The sequence below is a fragment of the Talpa occidentalis genome, unplaced genomic scaffold (assembly GCF_014898055.3).
Source record: "Talpa occidentalis isolate TD23 unplaced genomic scaffold, MPIMG_talOcc4v2.1 talOcc4.9, whole genome shotgun sequence".
Taxonomy (NCBI): Eukaryota; Metazoa; Chordata; class Mammalia; order Eulipotyphla; family Talpidae; genus Talpa; species Talpa occidentalis.
Window position 1 is genome coordinate 19,711,947 of NW_023605305.1, and position 19,021 is coordinate 19,730,967.

Genomic DNA, 19,021 nt, shown 5'->3' on the forward strand with positions numbered 1-19,021 from the left:
ATCAGAGAGGGGGTATTTCAGTGATGGGGGGGTGTGTTCATAAAATTCCCCTTGCAGAGAAAACAGCTCAGGCCCTCATCTTGTCGGACTCCCAGGAGTCCCCCTCTCAGCGCCTGGCCTGGCCACTGCTGTCTGGTTCCCTCTGCTCTCTGGCCATTCACGTTTCTTAACCTTTTCCCGTGAATCTTCCTGGCTCAGCAGTGTGGAGCTCCCATTGTCTACGATGGAACCTCCCCTTTTCTTTCTGCCCTTCTAGGGTTTCATGATCTTGGCCCAGTCCCTTTTCAAGATCACCTCTGTTGGCTCTCCAAGGTTGCTTCACTCCCCTTTCTTGACTTTTCAAATTCAATTCTCATCATCCAGTCCTTCTTATTTCCTCAGCATGTATATGCTGCTGTGCCAGGGCACCTGACTTAACCCTCCTCCTCCTTCCCTGCGTCAACCACACAGTCATTGCTGGGGCTGCACTCATTGAGGGTCTGAGAGGGAGCTGGGGGGCAGGTGCATCATTTCACCTCCTGTGTCACAGGTGAGCACGCAGACCGAGAGGCCTCCTATGTGCCCTGAGTAAGGCACAGAGCTGGGATTCAAATCAAGCTCAGTCTGGTTCCAGGCCTGCCCAAGTGGAGGCCAAACCCTGACATCACAGCAAAGCACACCTGACTCACGCTCCGCTCTCCCGGCCCTCCTCCCTTAAATCATCCTCATCCTGCTTTGAGTCCTTTCCTGCCTGACTTCCATGGCAAACGGGAGCACGGCCATCTCCTGACTGTGGGGTCCCGCCTCTCCGACGCCCCACAGGAGAGCCTATCTGCAGGTGTGGGCACTTCAGATGTGCCACATAAATCAGTCTGGATTGATGGTTGGGACCTGGTGTGCGCTTCTCCAAGAACAAGGGCTGGATAATCATGATGAGCCGTTCCTCCGTGGGGTAGACTGAGTTCTCCACCTCCTCCAGAATGCTCTGCTTTCAGAAGAGTGGCAGAAAGAGAGGAGGGCACAAGAGTCAACAATCTTTGTGGCTGGAACAGATGTGGACACCTGCACAGCCCAGAGAATGTGCGAGAGGAGAGGGCAGCCTCAGTTCTCCTGTCAGAGTCCTGGTAGATAGATGTCTTGGGTAGAAAACCCTCCTGGCAGATGCCAGACCCCTTGGTAGATACAGGCTCTCTGGGGGAACCACGTGCACAGCGCCTGCAGGGACCCAGGTAACTGTGGACCAAAAATGGGAAGGACTGGCCAGCCCAGGCCACCGTCCTCCAGCCTATTTTCTTGTGCAGCAGCTGGGATGTACAAATCCTAAGCTTACATTTGCTGAGTTTTGACACATGCCTGCACCTGTAACACTCAACCCCCTAGCAAAGCAACAGAACATTGTTATCACTCCAGAAAGTTCTCTCATGCCCTTGTCAGGCATTGCCTGTCATACCTGAGCTGTTTAGAAGTGAATGTCATTCTTGGAAGTGAAGGCTGTTTGGGACTACAGCCACAGATCTCAGCTGCTGGGCAAAAGACCCCAAAGACAGTATTAAAACAACTATCAAGCTAAATATGAGGTGTCTCATCTTATCTCTTTCTCTGCGCTGCTCTCTGCACTCCCAATAGGATGCAAGCCAGTATTTAGTGGGATGATCACAACATAGTAACCCAAGGCAGTGATAGAAAAAAGAAAAAGGAAAGCAAAAAAAAAAAAAAAAAAAAAAACCAAAAAACAAAACACCCAGAGATAACAAGGACAAAAGAGTATGGTAGGAGAAAAATGGGAAAAATGGAATGGGGAAAAAAAGTAAAGCCAGAGAAAGGAGGAGGAAGATAGAGAAAAGTGCATTCTAATTTCTCTTGCATTGCACAGCTTGATTTTATTTAAGCCATGCTTACAACAAAGGAAGAATTATTTTTTTGTCATGTGCAATTTATTACGTTTGAAAGCATATTGTTCAATTTCCATTTCAATTAAATAAACATTAAATATGAGTCATAGCAGTAAGTATGACTTTTCAGTACCCTTCAAAACCATTTGCCTCCACAATAGCAGTTAATTCTCCACTTCTGCAGCCTCTTTGTAGATTATCTACAAAACAAAAATATAACCACAGGGCTTTGGCTCCTAGAATTCTAGCCTGAAAATACTATGGGGGACCTCTGTTTGCCCCTAACTCTTTCCACCATGAGAGGACAGTGCATGACCAGCTTCAGCCACTGAAAAGCCACACGTTTCCTCGAACAACAACAAAAGTGGTGATTTTTTTCCTGGGAATGAGTGTAGAATGACAAAGAGATGTAGGAAGGAAGTGTATCTTTGGAAGAAGAAAGAAAAGAGAAGATTCTAAGGAACATATAAGGACACAAATTAAAGTACTGCATATGGAAACCAATCTGGAGGGACCATAGAAAAAAGAAAGAATGTGAATTATTCAAGAAACTCAAGATACTTCACTCCACCAGGTGAGAGAAACCTTAGAATGTCTGGGGAGGTCTCAGACATCCCTGTCCAGTCCTCTGCCCTTGGAGCTTTGCTTCAAACTGTCCCAGGTCTTTCCTGCCAGGTGCGCCATGTGTTCTTTCAGAAGATGACCTCCTGGGATCCAGCTAATCCTCTCCCAAGCATCTGGATACAGGTCACTCATTTTGGAGACAGCTGGGCCTCTTCATACCATTCAATGCTGACCCCCAACTAGAGGTTCCATGTACACAGGCCCAGGCAAAGGCACGGTCAAACCAACCATGCCTTCCAGCATTTCTTATTAGGAGAACTAGCTGAGCTCAGGCATCTCATTCCTTAAGACTTCACCTGGCCAGGTTTATCTTCCTTCTTGCCTACTTCCTCAGCATATCACACTGCACTAAAATTACTAGACCCATGTCCATCTCTCTGCCTCTATTAGTGCTTTTGAGAACAACAGAGACCATGTCTCATTCATCTCTGTCCTGTAGGTACCTAATGCAGGACCTGCCACACTGTAGGTGTTCAATGTTTCTTCATGACATCCATCTCTTCATCTGCTCATGTAGAAGTGACCATTCTTTCCTTTGAACCACTGCTCTACCATCTAGAAACATCCATGAGAGTGTCTTTAATGCTGCAGGGTACTTCTCTATCTGTAGGCATGGCTTTCTCCAGTGGACTCTGAGAGCACTTATCCTTCTTGATCCTACCCAAACCCAGCACAGCCCTGGACACATTGCACATGCTTGAGTGTTTGCTGAAAGAAGGTGTAACAAATGTTGTTGCTGAGCTATTCTTTCCTGTACCCAGTGGGGAAGGGGAGTGGGCAGGCCATCCCAGGACAGAAGTCTCCCCACAAGTCACATCTGTACCCCCTTTTCATTAAAGAATTTTTAGTTGTGACTATTTAGTGACACTGAAAGTTGGGATGTAAGGTTTTGAGTGTGGTGGGAGAAATCTGATGGATGAGGAGCGAAGTTTCCAGTGAGGTGGGAAGAGAACACCTCCATTTTCTTACAACCCTAATAATATACTGGGCTTAGGCCAGTGACCAGGCCCCTATCCCATCCTTGTTGTGGACCAGGGGAGCTCACAGGTGTTTGAGTAATAGATGCTTGGATAAGAGTCCCAGCTCTTTCACCCATGGGCTGCATATGCTTGAGGAGGTCTGAGACCTTTTCTGAGCTTTTGCATCCTCACCTGGTCTGAAGTAAGGCTTAAGCAGGATGGAGAAAATATAGAAAATATAGGCCAGTATGGCCCCTGCCTACTGAGGGCCCTGGTCCCTGTGTGTTCCCACCCAAAACTCTTCACACCGCTGGACCTCTGGATTCTCACTTTTGTACTCCAAGTGGAAGCCAGCTGCTGACACGCTGATGTCGGAGTAGAAATGAAGGTAGAGCTGGTTGGAGGTGCTGTTCAGAAGGGCAGGCACGGTGGTTCCTAGGGCAGGGAACAGGGACTTTTAGGCTTATCCCCCCTGCCCTGATGTCCTCCCCATCTCTTGTGCTCCTGCTTCCTGCTGACATTCTGCTCCCAAGGTGCCCAAGTGTCCCCAGTTAGCAAACTCAGTAAGTGGTAAATTACTACCTCCCAATGGCCGAGGGAGGGGAGACCTCAAACAATTTCCTGTAAAAGGAACAGTGGCAGAGCCGAATACCAGAAGGAGGGGGACTTCCTTAGGCCTTTGAGTGCTGACCCCCTGTAGTTATCTGCGGAATGACTCTCCCATGTCAAAGACGTACCATCTTCAGAAGGACTCTGGGAGGTCCAGGCAGTGTGTGGACAGTTTATTAGGGGCACGGTCCTTTTTGTATCTTGGAAACATGGGGTTTTAGGGCCTAAAAGACCCAGATAATTACCCCAGTCACTGGGCAAAAACACACCACACAGGCAGAAATCACCACTGGAATGGGAGATGGTGTTGCTGCTTTGGAAAATGGCTTGGAAGTTCCTCAAAAAAGTTAAATATGGCTACCCCACGACCCGTCCACATTTAGGCATACAGCTTGGTGGCTGCACACGGACTAGCACACTTTAAATGGTGATTTCTTGGCACGTGAATTAAATTTCTGCAATAGTCACCATAAAGAAGTCCACCACTGTCCTCTGAGCAAGGTCCCTGGAAATCCCACCTCACCTGAGAAACTCCCCAGCATAGTCACAGTGTTGTCTGCACCGTCAAACACTTCCAGGGAGTCCCAGTTCTGCTCTGTGACGAAACTGATGACTTGAATCTGGGGGGGCAGAGGATTGAACGGCTCTTGGTTGGGGAGCTGACATGCCTCCTCTCCTTCCTTCCCTGGCTCACCCAATTATTGAGCACCTCTTCTGACTCTGACACAGGCCCTTCCCACAAAGAAGGAAGGCGCAGTCCCCACCCTGAGGAGCCCACGGTCCCATAGGGAGATGGATGTGAAATGGATGATTATAAGAAAGTGCGGTGCTTTGTAAGACAGGGAATGGGAAGTTCTAGGGACTGGGAGCACTTCAGTCTAACTGGCCTTCTCCTCAACTCTTGACATTCTTTGGGTTTCCCCACTTTCTTTCTCTATTGCATCAGGCATTTGGGGCAAATTGCCAGTGACTCAGTCCCGGCCGGACATGTCCACTAGAGTCCCCGCTTGCAGGCTGCCTCTCCACTGACCTTGTGGGCTCTGGACCCTCTTCCATGCCCCACACCTGTCCTGGGGCCTCCCTGGCTGGCTCTCACCACTGGACATCAGTTCTGCTCTGTGGCCCAGGCCTCAGGTGTGACACCCGGGAGAGTGCATGTTGTATGACTCCATGCCCCTACCTGCAATGCCCCCGCCTCTGCCCCCCGTACTCCTTGGGAAAGAAGCCTTCAAGCCATTTGAAAAATATCTCTTATGAATCCTCCCTGGTCTGATGCCAGCTCCAGGCTCATATCCTTCTCCAGGCCTTCCCTGATGGCCTGAGCCAGTGTCTCCCCTTCTCCCTTTCTTCCTCCTCAGCCCCCTGGGGTTCCCCATTCCTCTGGCGTGTTTTCCTGTTGGGGGGGGCTCACTCCCACACTAAGCCCAGGGGCAGGGGCAGAACTTTGTCCCCTCCTTGACTCCCCTCCCTGACCGAGGCGTCTCAACGCCCCTACCTGGATGCCAGCGCCTTCGGGGACTGTGATCTTCCAGACGCAGTTGAGGCTGTTGAGGTAGGGCTCTGGGAAGCCGGGGGACAGGATGGTGCCCCTGCGCTCTGTGAGGTTGCCTCCGCAAGGCACTGCAAGGGGCAGCTCTGGTCAGAGGCTCTCCTGCTTGTGTTTGTGGGTTCTCCAGGAGGAGCCTCCCCAGGTAAGACTCTTCCCAACTCCCCTCCCACCTCCCTGACCACCCCACTGCTCGGGGCACCCTCTGCTGGCTTCTCCCCAGGGCCCCAGTCTTGCACCTCCCATCGCTCCTGTCTGTCCAGCCCCTTCGGGACCTGGACGCGTGCTCCTCTCTGCACACACGTTTCTTTCCCAGCTCCTCCTTCTTGCTGTCTCAGCCCCGCCTCACAGGACTAGTGACTGGACCAGGGTGGGACAGTATTTAAATTATGCCAGCGGGCAGGGGCAGCTGCTGGCTCTTGCTGCTTCCATCAGAGGGAAAGGACTGTTTGTGCCCCTCTCCCACCTCGAGTCCTGGCCATCGAGAGACTCACCCACACAGATGGGGGCTGAGACGTTCCACTGGGCCAGGGCCCCGGGAACGGGGAGGCACTCGATTTCTGGGGATCCCTGCAGGGCATAGCCGGAGTTGCATTCGAAGCGGACGATGGCCCCCACCGAGAAGTCGCTGCCCAGCCTCTTGCCGTAGCGGGGTTCAGGCACAGAGCTGCACTGCGTGGCGCTGGTTCGGGGCACCGCTGCGGGGGACAAGGGCACTGAGGGCAGGCTCACTCCTCTCGGAACTGGCCGGGGATGAACAGTCTGGAGGACACCATGAGAGCTTCGGGCAATTTCCCTTACATCAGGGGGCTTTCTAGGATGATGCCCATCTTACTACGTAGAGTTGGACACACAATGTCACAGCACAGCTTCTGGAAACCATGGGCGGGAGTGGAGCCCCTGGGCCCAGACTTGTGAGCCAGTCATGTTCTTTGCTTTCCCGCAAAGCCCCCTGCCCGTCAGGGTCTCATGGCCCCCAGCAGGGAGCAGGGCCCATCCTCCTACTTTCCCTTGCCTCTGGTCTCTTCTCCCCATGTCCCCTAAGACCCTGCCCAGGGCCTTGCTCTCAGGGGCTGAATTTCACGTTGTCCTCCTACCCACAAAGACATGTAGGATCTCAAGCCAGAGCCCAGGGAGGGTGCCCCATGTCAGGATTACCCTCAGGGAAATGCAGCTCACCCCAAGCAGCTGAATAAACAGGCCACACTTAGAACCTGGGCCCTAGCAAACAGGACATTCCCCGGGACAAGGACAAGTCAGGGCCTACAGGGGAAGCCGAAGTTCCACAACTTTGCCTTTCAGCGCCAGTTGGAGGGAATGAGGATTGACTGCCTTCTTGGTGCCAGCTCTTTGTGAACTCTAGTTTAAACCTACCCGTGACATAATATTATCACCTCTATCTTACAGGCACGCACACTGGGGTAGCTGGTGCTCAGTTAGAAAGCGGCAGGGATCGGCTTCAAACCCACATGGAGCTCACTCCAAAGCCTGTGGCTTCCTGCACCTTTATTGCGCCCTTAGACAAACCGTGTCCACAGGGAAAAGCCTGGTAAGGCCGGGGCTGGTCTCCAGTGCCATTGGGGTTGTGCCAGGTGATGAGGGGGAGGTAGGGAAAGAAATTAGTTTCCCATGTCTGATTTCTATTCTCATCCAACATAGAGTTTGGTTTAAAAATATGTTTGAAATGCAACTGAGCTTCAGGGAACTGTTCACCCACCAATAACTGCTCCCAAACACCCCAAGCGTGAGGCTCAGACTGGGCCAAACCATTGAGTCATTCTCGAGTCACCAAGGAACCAAGACCCACTTCGCCCCTCCCACACCTGTGCCCTGCTTACCTTGGTAGACAAAGTGGAAGCCTCTGGCTGGTGCTTGGCCTTTGGCACTGAATTTAATGAGAACTTGATTGGAGGTGGCCAAAGGCAGTGATTCTCCTGCCAAGATAAGGGGCAAGGAGGAGGGGAAGGCCGTGAGTGCCGCAGACAAGACCCTGGAAGGCGGGCCTGCCCATACCCCATACAGCAAACCCTTCCACATTCTGGGACTCCCTGGAATAAAGCGTCACATGTTCACTGCACTTCACGGTGTACAGCTGACAGGAAGCTTTCACACCCGAGGTTTCACCTCGCCTTCCATCAGTGTGAGGCTGGAATGACAAGAGTTCACTGCCCCCCTCCTATTAAAAGATCCGGAAACAGGGGTTCAGCAAGATTAAAATACCTGGCTGGAACGTCCACAAGGATGGCGAGAATGGCGACTACCAAACTGACTGGGGGTTATTTAGAAAACTGACAGCAACCTGGTTAAAAAAAAAAAGGCACCAGCTCCTAAGAAGGGGGGCGATGGGACTATCTGAGTTTCACTGGTTGTCCCAGATCCCCTGTGAAATGGCCTTGAGCCAGAGCGACTGCAGAAAGCGTAGCTCCCATGGGGACACCTGTGAGGGCGAGAGGACTTGCTGCTACTAATTCTACTGGGACAACCACGTCAGCGCGGGGACCATCCCAGGGAAGGAGGACTTGCTGTCACCCTACCAACAACATGCACTGGGGGAAACCTGCACGGGCACAGGAAGCTCGGGGAACCCAACAGGCTTTATGTCGGAGGGGAAAGGCCGCTCTCCCACCGCCGGGTGTGGGGCAGACGAGAGGAGAGGGCGCCATCGGCATCTACTCCGAGGTGCGGTCCTGCTCACTTTGCTTTCCTGAGGGGACATGGGACAGGCAGGGACAGTGGTGGGGCCACTCTACGTGTTGCTCCTCTGCAGCTTTAGAATGGTGCTCACGCCCCTTCAGGAGGAAGTCGAGGTTACAGAAAGCCAGTCTGCATCTCCGCCGCCATGAGGGCTGGGGTTGGAAGCTGCCAAGGAGCCACAGGGAGGTACATTTGGGGCCCACCAGTGCTTCCATGTGATGCCATTGGCCAGAAAGTGGAGAGACTTTTGCACAAAACAGTTTACATGTGATCCAGATGTCTGAGCCTGGCTCAGCAAACATCTGGTGGCCAAAGCAAAAAGAAGCTCATGAAGAAAAAGCCTCTCCATTATCACTGCCATCTTGAGCTCCTCCTCTAAGGAAGGTAAGCAGAAGTAAGCCCATCTCTTCCACTCTCCTGCCTCTGGGCTGGCAGATGCCATGGATACGACTACTGTAATCGCTCACAGAACCCATTGGACTTCCAGTCCCAGGTCTAGGCAGACTTTCCTCTCCATGAGGAAGTGCACATCAGATATAAGAGAAGATTCCAAAGTTTTAAGGAGAAGATCAGCTGAGAAATCAAAGAAAATTTTTATGTGAACTACAAAAAAAGACAGGAAAAATCTTGGGAGATTTTCAAACACGGTTGTTCTAAGAGTAAATGTCGCATTGTATCTGTAAAGTCAGAGGAGGAAGACAGGCCAGAGTGAAGGTCTGAGCTCAAGAAAGTCTGTAAAGAGGCGAGAGACACATGCACGTGGCAGCTGGGGTCTTTGGGAATTGAACAGGGATTGAATAGAGGTTAAATTTGGGAAATTCTTTTAGAAGCCACAGAAAAAGGATAAAGAGATTAAAATAATGAAAGAAATGACAAGCAAAATGGAAGGCAAATTAAAAAAACCCAGTATATATATATATATTGAGAGAGAGTGAGAGAGAGTGAGAGAAGGAGAAAGAGAGAGAGAGGACAAGAGAAATTGAAGGAGAGAGAATAATTTCAGAGAGAAGACAACTTTTCTCAGCTTCAGAAAGACTTGAGGTGCAGGTTCAGATCGTCCACAAAGTGCCAGATCTAATGAATGAAGAGAGATTTCCACCTATAATACATCTCCATGGACTTTTAATAAAAAAAATAATCAGGTTGGGCTCCAACTCATCCGTAATATTAAATGTTGGAATTGAGTAGAACAAGCGCTGTAGCTTTCAAAGAAGTTTGTGACCTATAATTTGCTTTACAATCAAGTTAACATTTATATGATATGTCAAAGGAAAGGCATTCTCATGCATGCCATTTGATAAAAAGCCCTGCAGTGAGGAACCCTGCTGAAAAATGAACAAAGGAGGGAAATCAGACACGATCAGGGATAAAGACAGCTAGGAAGATAGTTACACCCAAATAATTATTGTTCACTAGGTAACAAAACTAAACACAGATGTGAAAAAACTGTTACTGAGTGGTATCAATAATTGTTCTTGGGGGTAGTAAAACTAATTACTAATAACATTAATATTAAAGTCCAAATACCTAACATAAAAACTGGAAATAAGAGATGAGTCAGGTATGAATGGAAAAGTGAGGAAAGAACATCAAAGAGCATGAAGGAATTACCAGAAAGAACAAAACAAGATGACAGACATGAGACCAAATGTTTCACCTGTAAAATAAGTAAGTAGCTTTTCTGCAGAAAGAAAAAGACCCTTAGAGAAAATGAGGAAAGAGATAGCAGGAAAAAACACAGATACAAAAGTTGTTAGAAACACAAGAAGACAAAACATCACAGTTGCAGTGGGATTTTAACATAGCATTCTCACACGATGTTGGATCAAACAACAATGCAGATTGTTCAGTAGTGGTCTTCAAGCTGTTTTTGTTCTTTCAAAATGCCCCAGGGCCAGGGACACACTTCCCTCCCATCAGTACCACTGGCTCATCCTCAGTGTTTCTCCAAATGAGGAATAAGAGATGATCTGAGTATACTGATGTTGATACCCCAGGTCCTAAACCTACGCCCACCCGCCTACCTTTCTATCAATCAATTGATCGATCGATGGATCTACCTACCTACCTGTCTACCTATTTTTATTCCTATTTCTATTTCTTTTGATCTTATCCATCTATATATACATCTACATCTATGTCCACATTTATGACTACAGGTTTTAAATTTAAATGTACACTGATCTCTCTGTATCTGTACCTATACTTATACTCTATAACTCTAGCTAAATTTATACTTATATTTTTATCTATCTATAGCTCCATCTGTCTGTCTGTCTATCTATCTATCTGACTGATCCCAAGATATTTTGAAAAGCATCCTATCCCTTCAGATCCTGACTTGTGCTCCCAGGGGGTATGTATGTATGGGTTGGTGGTATAGAAAAATCGTTAGGTTGAGAGGCCCTGATACAGAGAGATCTAATGACAATTACAAATTGTCTAATCCTAACGATAACTCTAGGAGAGGGAATTTTTACTTTCTGCAATTTACAGGTGAGGAAACTGAAGCTGGAGAGGTCAAGTCTCATGTCCATGGGCAGGAAGAAACAACAGAGAGCCCGGGCAGGGGGAACGCAGGGCCCTAGCTTGCCCTTTCTCCTTCTGTGGCCTCTCAACCCTACAGAAAACACAGTCTCCTCAGACACTTGGGGAATTTTTTTTTTTAAAGTCCTTGGCTACTGAGAGGATCTCACTTAATTTCCAAAGTAGAAGTGGTAGGAGCTACATTTGTTAACCACATAGCAGCAAAAATAGAAATCAACATAAGTGTTTAAATGTAACAGGAACAGGATCCAAGCTCTTGGGAGAAAAGAAGAGACATTGTTAAATAACTCTTGGGCAGAAAGAGTAAAACATGATCACGGACTATTTAGAAAGTAATGGTGATGAAAATAGCATGCATCAAAATTTATGGCATGAAGCCAAAACCATACTTCGAGGTGAATATGTAACGGTAAACAGGCTCTTCATTACATGGAGAAAATAAGGAGCAGAACAACTCTCAAGAAGTTAGAATAAAAACAAAACAATCTGAAGGAAGAAAAGGGGAAGAGACTATGAAATAATGGCAGAGACTAATTAACTAGAGATAATAAGAAACTTCACAGAAGAAATGACAAGTAGAAGTGATAAAAGATGAAACAAAACAAAACCCCACAAAACCAGCTGGGGGAAAAGGGGAGCTTGAATATAGCAATCAGCACTGGAGAGACAGGGGGCATAGCCACTAAAACACACAAGATTAAACACCATCAAATATATTAGGCAAGCTATGCTGCTAAATTTAAAGGCATTGCCAAATGGGTATCTTGCAAAAAATACAAAATAGCAGCATCAATATTAAAGGTATATACCTAAATAGACCAATAACCATGGAGAGAATAAGAGAAAAACCCACTGAAGGAAGAGGGAAAATAATGAGACAAATTTATTTGTAGATGATATTGCTTCGTGCCTAAAGGATCCAGAGAATCAGTCAACATTGTTGGCATTATTATGGAGACTTCAATGACTTTGCAAATGAATATACTAACAATATCAGCCTTCTCATATGCTAGCAAAGACCAGTTAGAAAATATAATATGGGGAGAAGGTCCATTGCAGTAACAACTAAAACAACAAAAATTGCCATGAAATATGTAGGAATAAAATCAACTTGAAAATAAATGTTGCTTAAATGAAAATGGTGGTGCTACTCCAAAGGTTTCCAAAGCTAAATAAATGCAGAGATATATCATGTTTGTGGATGGGGAGAAGAGTTGCTATTATGAAAATGTGAGTTTCCTCCCAAATTAATATATAAGTTTAATGGAATTCTAAGGAATATTCTGATGCATTTTTTTTAACTTGACAAAGTATTTCTAAATTTTATTTGGAGGCAAAAGTAAGTAAGAAGAGTCAATAAAAATTTCAAAACAAAGAGTAACTATAGAGACTTACAGAGCACACATTTAAGACTTAAATAGTAAACATTACACATTATTTCCAGTATACTTGATACTGATAACAGTAAACAGATACAGAGGAAATGGACTAAAGTCTATCCTTCAAAAAAATTTAATATATGTAAATCTGGCATTTTGAAAATTCTGTTAGGGAAACTGATTAGTTAAATTTGAAATGATATGATTAGATTTCCTAGGTCAAATAATAAATCAAAATAAACCCCAAACCAAAAGTATTAAAGCGAAAAAAACAAACAAACCCAAAAAAGCAATGAAACTAGAAAGTACTGAAAGAAGATGCAGAGGAATATTTATTTATTTAATTAGCATCAACTGAAGGAGAACAAAATAAAGGAGAAAACTTTGTAAAAGGAAACAGATAGATTTGATATGGTAGGAAATTTAAATTTTTGGACACTAAAACACACCCTGAAAAAAGAGTAAGTGGCAAATCACAAACCACAGGGGAAGGCTTTTATAGCATCTAACAAAGGCAAGAGGTTATCAAGGCATATCATAAATATAGCTTATAATAATATGGAGTTCGACTAAATGCATGAGAAAATAAATGCTAATAGAAAACTAGCCACTAATTCACAAGAAAATTCACAAATAAAAAAAATGCATGGACCAATAAATGCATTATAAAAAGGTTAACCTGACTAGTAAAAAAGAAAAAGAAAATTAAAAAATGAGATACTATCTTTGCTTTTCAAATGGATGACTTTAAAAAAAAACTACCAAGTTTTTATAAGAATAAAACATGTCCTCTCATCATTGTGGAAGAACAAAGTGGCAAGAACTCTCTTGTTTTTTAACTAGAAGAAAATATTGTACTGCCTCCACCAAACCACCTGTGCCTAGACCCCACCTGCCTTTGTGACCCATTCCCTCCACACTTTCCTAAATGATAAGAACTTTCTAGAGAGATATCTGACAATCTGTATAAAAAGCCTTAAGGAGCTCACGTATCTCAACTTGGCAATTCTCCTTGTAGATACTCTAAGGTAACAGAGATGTGTATGAAGACATATGTACAACGCAGTGAATTACCATTCATAAGAAAGAGAAATTAGATGATCTAAATGTTCAGTAACAAGGAATTCATTACATAAATTTTAAATAACTATATGATAGACTATAATGCAGCATTTAAAAATCCTATTATAGGAGAAAATAATGACAGAGAAACACTCATAATGAATATTTCAATAAAAATATGTATGTTGTTTTGTTCAATAAAATATGTAGAAGATGAAGTCTAAGTAGATATAAAGATTGGAAGGAAATGCATTCCATCTTTTGTGTGGTTCTATCTGGGTGGTTTTTATTTTAATTCTCGATGCAATTATTTTGTCTTGCCTCTAAGTTTTCTACAATGAAAATGCAATATGTTTATAATTAGAAAACTATGATTAAAAGTCAAAATTTACATGATGTTATAATGCAGTGTTACTTCAATTAAAAAATGTATAAATAAAAATAAAACCAAACAGAGGAAAGAAAAGGGTGTTGGGCTAATGATAAACCCACAGTAGAACGCGACACCACGCGGGGGCAGTGTAGACACGGCTTGGGAGGAGGGTAGCTTCTCAGCCCCCTGTATGCAGGGGCTGCAGGTTGCTGACTGCTGTGGTGAGGCTTTAGGGCCTTTCCTTTCCACAGACCCCGGATGTCCCCAGCCCACCACCATCCCTGGTGCTGGCTGAGCCCCAGTACCTGTGTGGGAGCCGGAGAGGGAGCTGAGGAGCCGGGAGTGCTGGCTGTGGCCATCGTGTACCTCCACCACGTCGTTGAGGGCCGTGTGGAAGAAGGCGAACTGCCCAAACACCACTGAGGGGAGAAAAGGGGGCAGATCTCAGCGGGGCAGACTGGGTGGCCAGGATGGGGGCAGGGAGGAAGGGTCTGGGGTGGTGAGAGCGGGTCACCTCACAGGGAGCTGCTGGTTCTTGTGGCTCGCTGTTTCCTGGGTTGTTCCGCTGGCTGACTGGCACTTTGACCAGACACCAGCAGGGACGTGGGAGCTGGGAAGGCGCGGCTGGCATTGTCCCACATGGGACAGGATGACAGAACTGCCTCTGTTCCCTGGACTGAGGTGATGTGGAGCAAAACTTTCCTTCCCAGATTAGCAGCTGCAATAGCTAATCAACTCAAGGACTTGAGGGGGCTTTTGGCAACATCCCCCATTTTATATGTGAACTCAGGGCTCTGCATACGCCCTCATTTTTTCTTCAAAGCACCATAACCCCCCCCACAATTAAAAGGAATGAAGGTGGTGAGTAGCAGCCTGCTCCTGGGGGGGGTGGGTGGGGGGATCGAGATAAATAAGATAATTTCAGACAAAGCTAAGTTCTAGGGGTAATGGGAAAAGTGATAGGGTGGGGCAGTTTGCCCTGGGTAAGGGGCCAAAGAAAGGTCTCTGGAAGAGGATTTTAGAGCTGAGACCTGAATTGGGGACGTTTTCCAGAACCAGGGGCAAAAATCTGTCCCCCATCCCCAGACTCATCATCACTGGTCAAGGGAAGATGCTTGGGACAGCTTGCTACCTCTTCCTAGAACTAACTCTCCACACAGAGGCTTCGGCTTAGTGATGCTGACCGGCCTTGAGCTCGGCAGCTCACCAAGGCCTGAGCTCTTTGTTACTGGAGGAATTCAAGCGCAACTTGCACGCCCACCTGTCAAGGATTCTGCTCAGGGTAGCGGATTGGATTGGAGCTCCCTGCAGGACTTCCTAGCTGTGATCCTGCAGGTCAAGCACGCCCACCTCATAAGCATATTGGGGAGTGTGTGTGCACACTCATTAACTGTGCAGGCGCTGGGGCCAGAGGGGCGTGCAATGGCTGGAGCCGTGGAGACAAGGGGGAAGATGAGACTGGAGGTTATGGGGGCAGGCGATGTGTCTCTCATCTCTGTAGCCCTAGGACCCAGCGGAGCGTACGTTCCCTAACAGGGGCTTACTGAAAGTGTGGTGAAAGCCAGCAGCCCTTGCGCAGCCCTCTGTCCATCTTCACACCCTGCAGGCTACCCCATTCCTGTTCTACATGGTCAGGGTACAGGGCTACCCTTTGCCCACCCAACAGCAACCACATTTAGTAAGAGTTCTTACTCCTCCTATAAAGAAAACATCCAAGGAGAAAGCAGCCATGCCTGGCACACCAGTCTGTGTCCCCCAGGATCTTCCTAAATCCCAGGGCTCTTAATTGTCTCTGTCCCAGCCAGCCAAGAAGGTGGCTTCATTTTGCCCATGCCTCTTGGCATCTGGAGGTTTCTCTGCCTTCCTAGGACATGGCCTGCTCCTCACTTTTTTCCTGCTCATCCTACCTCAAGCTGCCGGACCAGGCACCTGCTCTTAGAGGGAATTCTGCAATAGTGCGACTCCCAGTTCCCTCAGCTATTCCTTTAAGCCCAGCTCCGTACCACTTCTCCTTGTCCTGCCCCTTGGTAACCCTGGCTTGGGTTCTAGTGGGGCTGTTCTGAGCAGCCCCTGGGGCACCCTTCCTTTTGTCCTGGCTCCTCACCAACCCAATCTCTTGGTTCCAGAGGGTCTCCTGTGGCCTTCATGTGTCAGTGTCTTATAGGCCACTTGCTGGTGTCAGTACTTGGCTGTCCTAGGTGGGAGGCTGCTGGGTCTATTCCCATGATGGGAGTGGGTACAATTGGGAGTGGATTTGGGGTACAACTGTAAGGGGCGCAAGGAATTGGAAGGAATCAGAAAACAAAGAAACAAACATACAAACCCCATACCATAGTCCTTGGGCACGGTGACAAAATACAGGCAGGTCTGTCCACTGGTGTAGTTCTGGGGGTAGTTGGGAGATAAGACCACTCCATCTGAACCCACATACTGTCCCCCACAGGGGGCTGAAAGAGAATCAGATAGAGGCCTGGTGACCTCACAGGCCCCTCCTCAGCTGCCCCCTCTGGTCTGCTCCATCCTGCTGGAGCTTCTGGCCCCAGTGGAGCTGTGCTGCAGCACACGGCCACCCATGCAGAGGAGGGGAGTTCTAAGACTGCCATGCCCAACTGGGGACACTCATTCCTGGCCTGGCACATGGCCTGAAACTCACACTGATGCTGTCAAGGGCCCTCTTGGGCACAGGTCAGTCTTTCCCTCTAATATATAATTGACACTGGTCCCTGGGGTACAGCCTGGGGGAGCACTTGGGGAGCCTCTCCTGCTTGTAGCTGGGGCCAAGGATGATCTGTGGCCCCCATGGCTGATGTCTGCACCTGCGCATAGTGTCAGCAAGAGCAGAGAGCTCAGGCTTCCACACATAAGCCTCAGAGAGAGCGTACAGCCTGTGTAGTAGGCCCCTCTGTGCTCAACCATGGGCCCTGTTTCACAAGAGGCAGACCTCAAGACCAGCCTCTCTCGCTTAGGCGCAGGTACCTCCTTGCTTTTCAGCTTTAGGTGGCTGCCATACTGTGAGTCTGACCCTCCATCCTATGGCCTTGCTGGGACCCTGTGGCTAACCCAGACTCACTCGGAACCAGCCGACCCACTTGCCTGAGTTTTACAATCTGACCCCACAGTGGCTCTCCCTAGGCCCAGGAATAAGCCCGGGGCCATCTTTAAACTCCTTCTCCCAGGTGTGAGCTGCTGGTATGTCTGGGGCTGCTGTTGAGGACATGAGCGCCTGAGTGGGGCTGGGACCAACATGAATTCAGGGAGAGGACACAAATAGTCCAATTGGTGAATTACTGGTCATTCTCATTCACTGCCAGCCTAACCAGCCTAAGGAACCTCCCTCTGAGGGGCCCCTCCTGCTACCCTCTCCCCCAGCAGATGCCCCCCCTCCCCACCTCTGCTGCCCTCATGCCCTCCAACTCCCTCCCCACCCCCAGGCTCCACCACCTGTGCACACTGGCCGGGGATTGTTCCACGTGGGCTTCCCATCGGGCCCTAGGATGCAACTCAGGGTTGAAGCGCCCTCGACCTCATAGCCTCCATGGCAGTAGTAGGTGATGGAGGAGCCCAGCTTCAGGTCGGATCCCACGCGTGTGCCATTCTTGATGGAGCCAGGGTCGAAACATGACTCCCGTGGGTTTTCTGGAAAAGAAGAAAGGTAAGCACATGCGTACACACACCGGGCTCGTGAGTGGTCTGGTTCCACGGCAAAGCACCCACGAGGAGACCCTGATTTCAATTAGTCACAGAGCACATGGGGACTTGAGGTTGCTGGTCCCGTTCCCTTCAGGTCTGGAAACATCTCTAAAGCTGGTTGGAAATCCAGATCTGGAAGTCATCTTGGAGAGTGAAATTTCCCCTCCTCCATCCACATCCACAAAGGAGGAGGTTGCACCTAAACCTTTGAGGTGCTCTCTCATACCTGTACTAATTTCTCCCCAGGGGAGGCCCAGGCTGCTCCGTCTGGTCCCTGGATCCTAACTCAGGTGCAGACAGGGTCACTGTGGCAAAGGTCAGGGCTCAGGCACTGTCCTCCCTTTTGCTTACCTTTGACTCTCTGCTCTTAGCATGGCGGAGCTCCCACTTGGAGACTGCTCTCCTCCCTCTTTTGCCTAAAACTGTGCTATAGGCTGGGCAGCTAGAGCTGGCATTGGCTTTGCAGATGGTCTTATCTATGAGCTATGGAGAGTGCATGGGCAGCAACACAGATTTAGGAGAGAAGTAGGAAGCTGTGTCAATCTCTGGGATAAGTTGAGGTTTCTCATACTGTTTTCCAGGCCTTGGCACTGGTATATTGGGTACTTGCTAGTTTATTACAACATCAGTATTTTTCTATTAGGCTATTGTACTTCTATGTCCTCCCAATCAGCCACACCATGGATGTGCCAGCAGGCATATGCTCTATGCCTGTGCACTGGATAAGAGTGAACTTGATGCTGCCTGAGCAATTAGAAAGATTAGTTCAGCACCCTTATCTTTGGCTGGAAATCTCAAGTAGTCATTGGAGTCAAGGGTCGCCTCCACCCACTGCTGCCTTTTCTTGTCCTTCTTGTTCTAAGACCAATAATGGTCGAGAAGGTCATCATCAGGGCTGGGCAGGATCAGGACAAAGTTGGGGTCATGTCCTGTATCAGTAAATGCAGCTGAGGATCAGGGTTCCCTGGGAGCCCTGGAGGCCACGTTTTGGGGAGGTGAGAGATGGGCACCCACACAGAAGTATGATGAATGCCCTTGTGGAAGGGCTCAGGAATTCAAAGAGCAGATGCAGGAAAGAGGGAGCGAAGCGAGAACAGAAGGAATCAGTATCCCGAGATGAATGACGAGGAGAAAGCTGCTGAGTGCTGTCCTTGTCACCTGTGCACCTTGCAGACTACCCATTCACCAGGCAGCCGCTGTCTGGGGGTGTCGCTGGGCTGCCAATCAGCGGTGACTGCAGGGACTCTGAGTCTGGGCCCGTCAAGTGTACCCACTCTTACTTGGAACCCTTATGACAGCCTCGCTCTTTTTTTATCTATTATCTTTTTTTAATTGAATATATTTGACACATAACATTGTGTAAATTTAAGGTGTACAATATGCTACTTTGACACATTTGTATATTGTAATATGATTGCTATTGTTAGGGACGTTTATCACCTTATAACTGCAATACAGTATTATTATCTATATTCATTAGACTGTATTAGATCACTATGGTTCATTCACTGCACATGGCAAGTTTATACCTTTAATCATCAGTCTTACCCCCACCCCCAATCCCCTGGTAACCACTATTTGGCTCTCTGAATGTAACCATTTTATATCCTACCTAGAAGTGACATCACGTGGTACTTATCTTTCTCTGTCTGACTCATCTCACTTAG

At 47.8% G+C, this 19,021-nt stretch overlaps 1 protein-coding gene across 1 annotated transcript in view; it reads right to left on the reverse strand.

Moving 5' to 3' along the window:
* CSMD2 (CUB and Sushi multiple domains 2) overlaps positions 1-19,021 on the reverse strand; it is a 512,752-nt gene that overhangs the window by 65,077 nt on the left and 428,654 nt on the right. Inside the window, exons 30-37 of the mRNA XM_037499127.1 lie at positions 17,106-17,300; positions 15,995-16,111; positions 13,970-14,083; positions 7,448-7,543; positions 6,104-6,307; positions 5,559-5,683; positions 4,587-4,683; positions 3,785-3,889 (exon numbers count right to left, since the gene is read on the reverse strand). Coding sequence (XP_037355024.1) covers positions 3,785-3,889; positions 4,587-4,683; positions 5,559-5,683; positions 6,104-6,307; positions 7,448-7,543; positions 13,970-14,083; positions 15,995-16,111; positions 17,106-17,300 — 1,053 coding nt within the window. The remainder of the gene's footprint in view (positions 1-3,784; positions 3,890-4,586; positions 4,684-5,558; positions 5,684-6,103; positions 6,308-7,447; positions 7,544-13,969; positions 14,084-15,994; positions 16,112-17,105; positions 17,301-19,021) is intronic.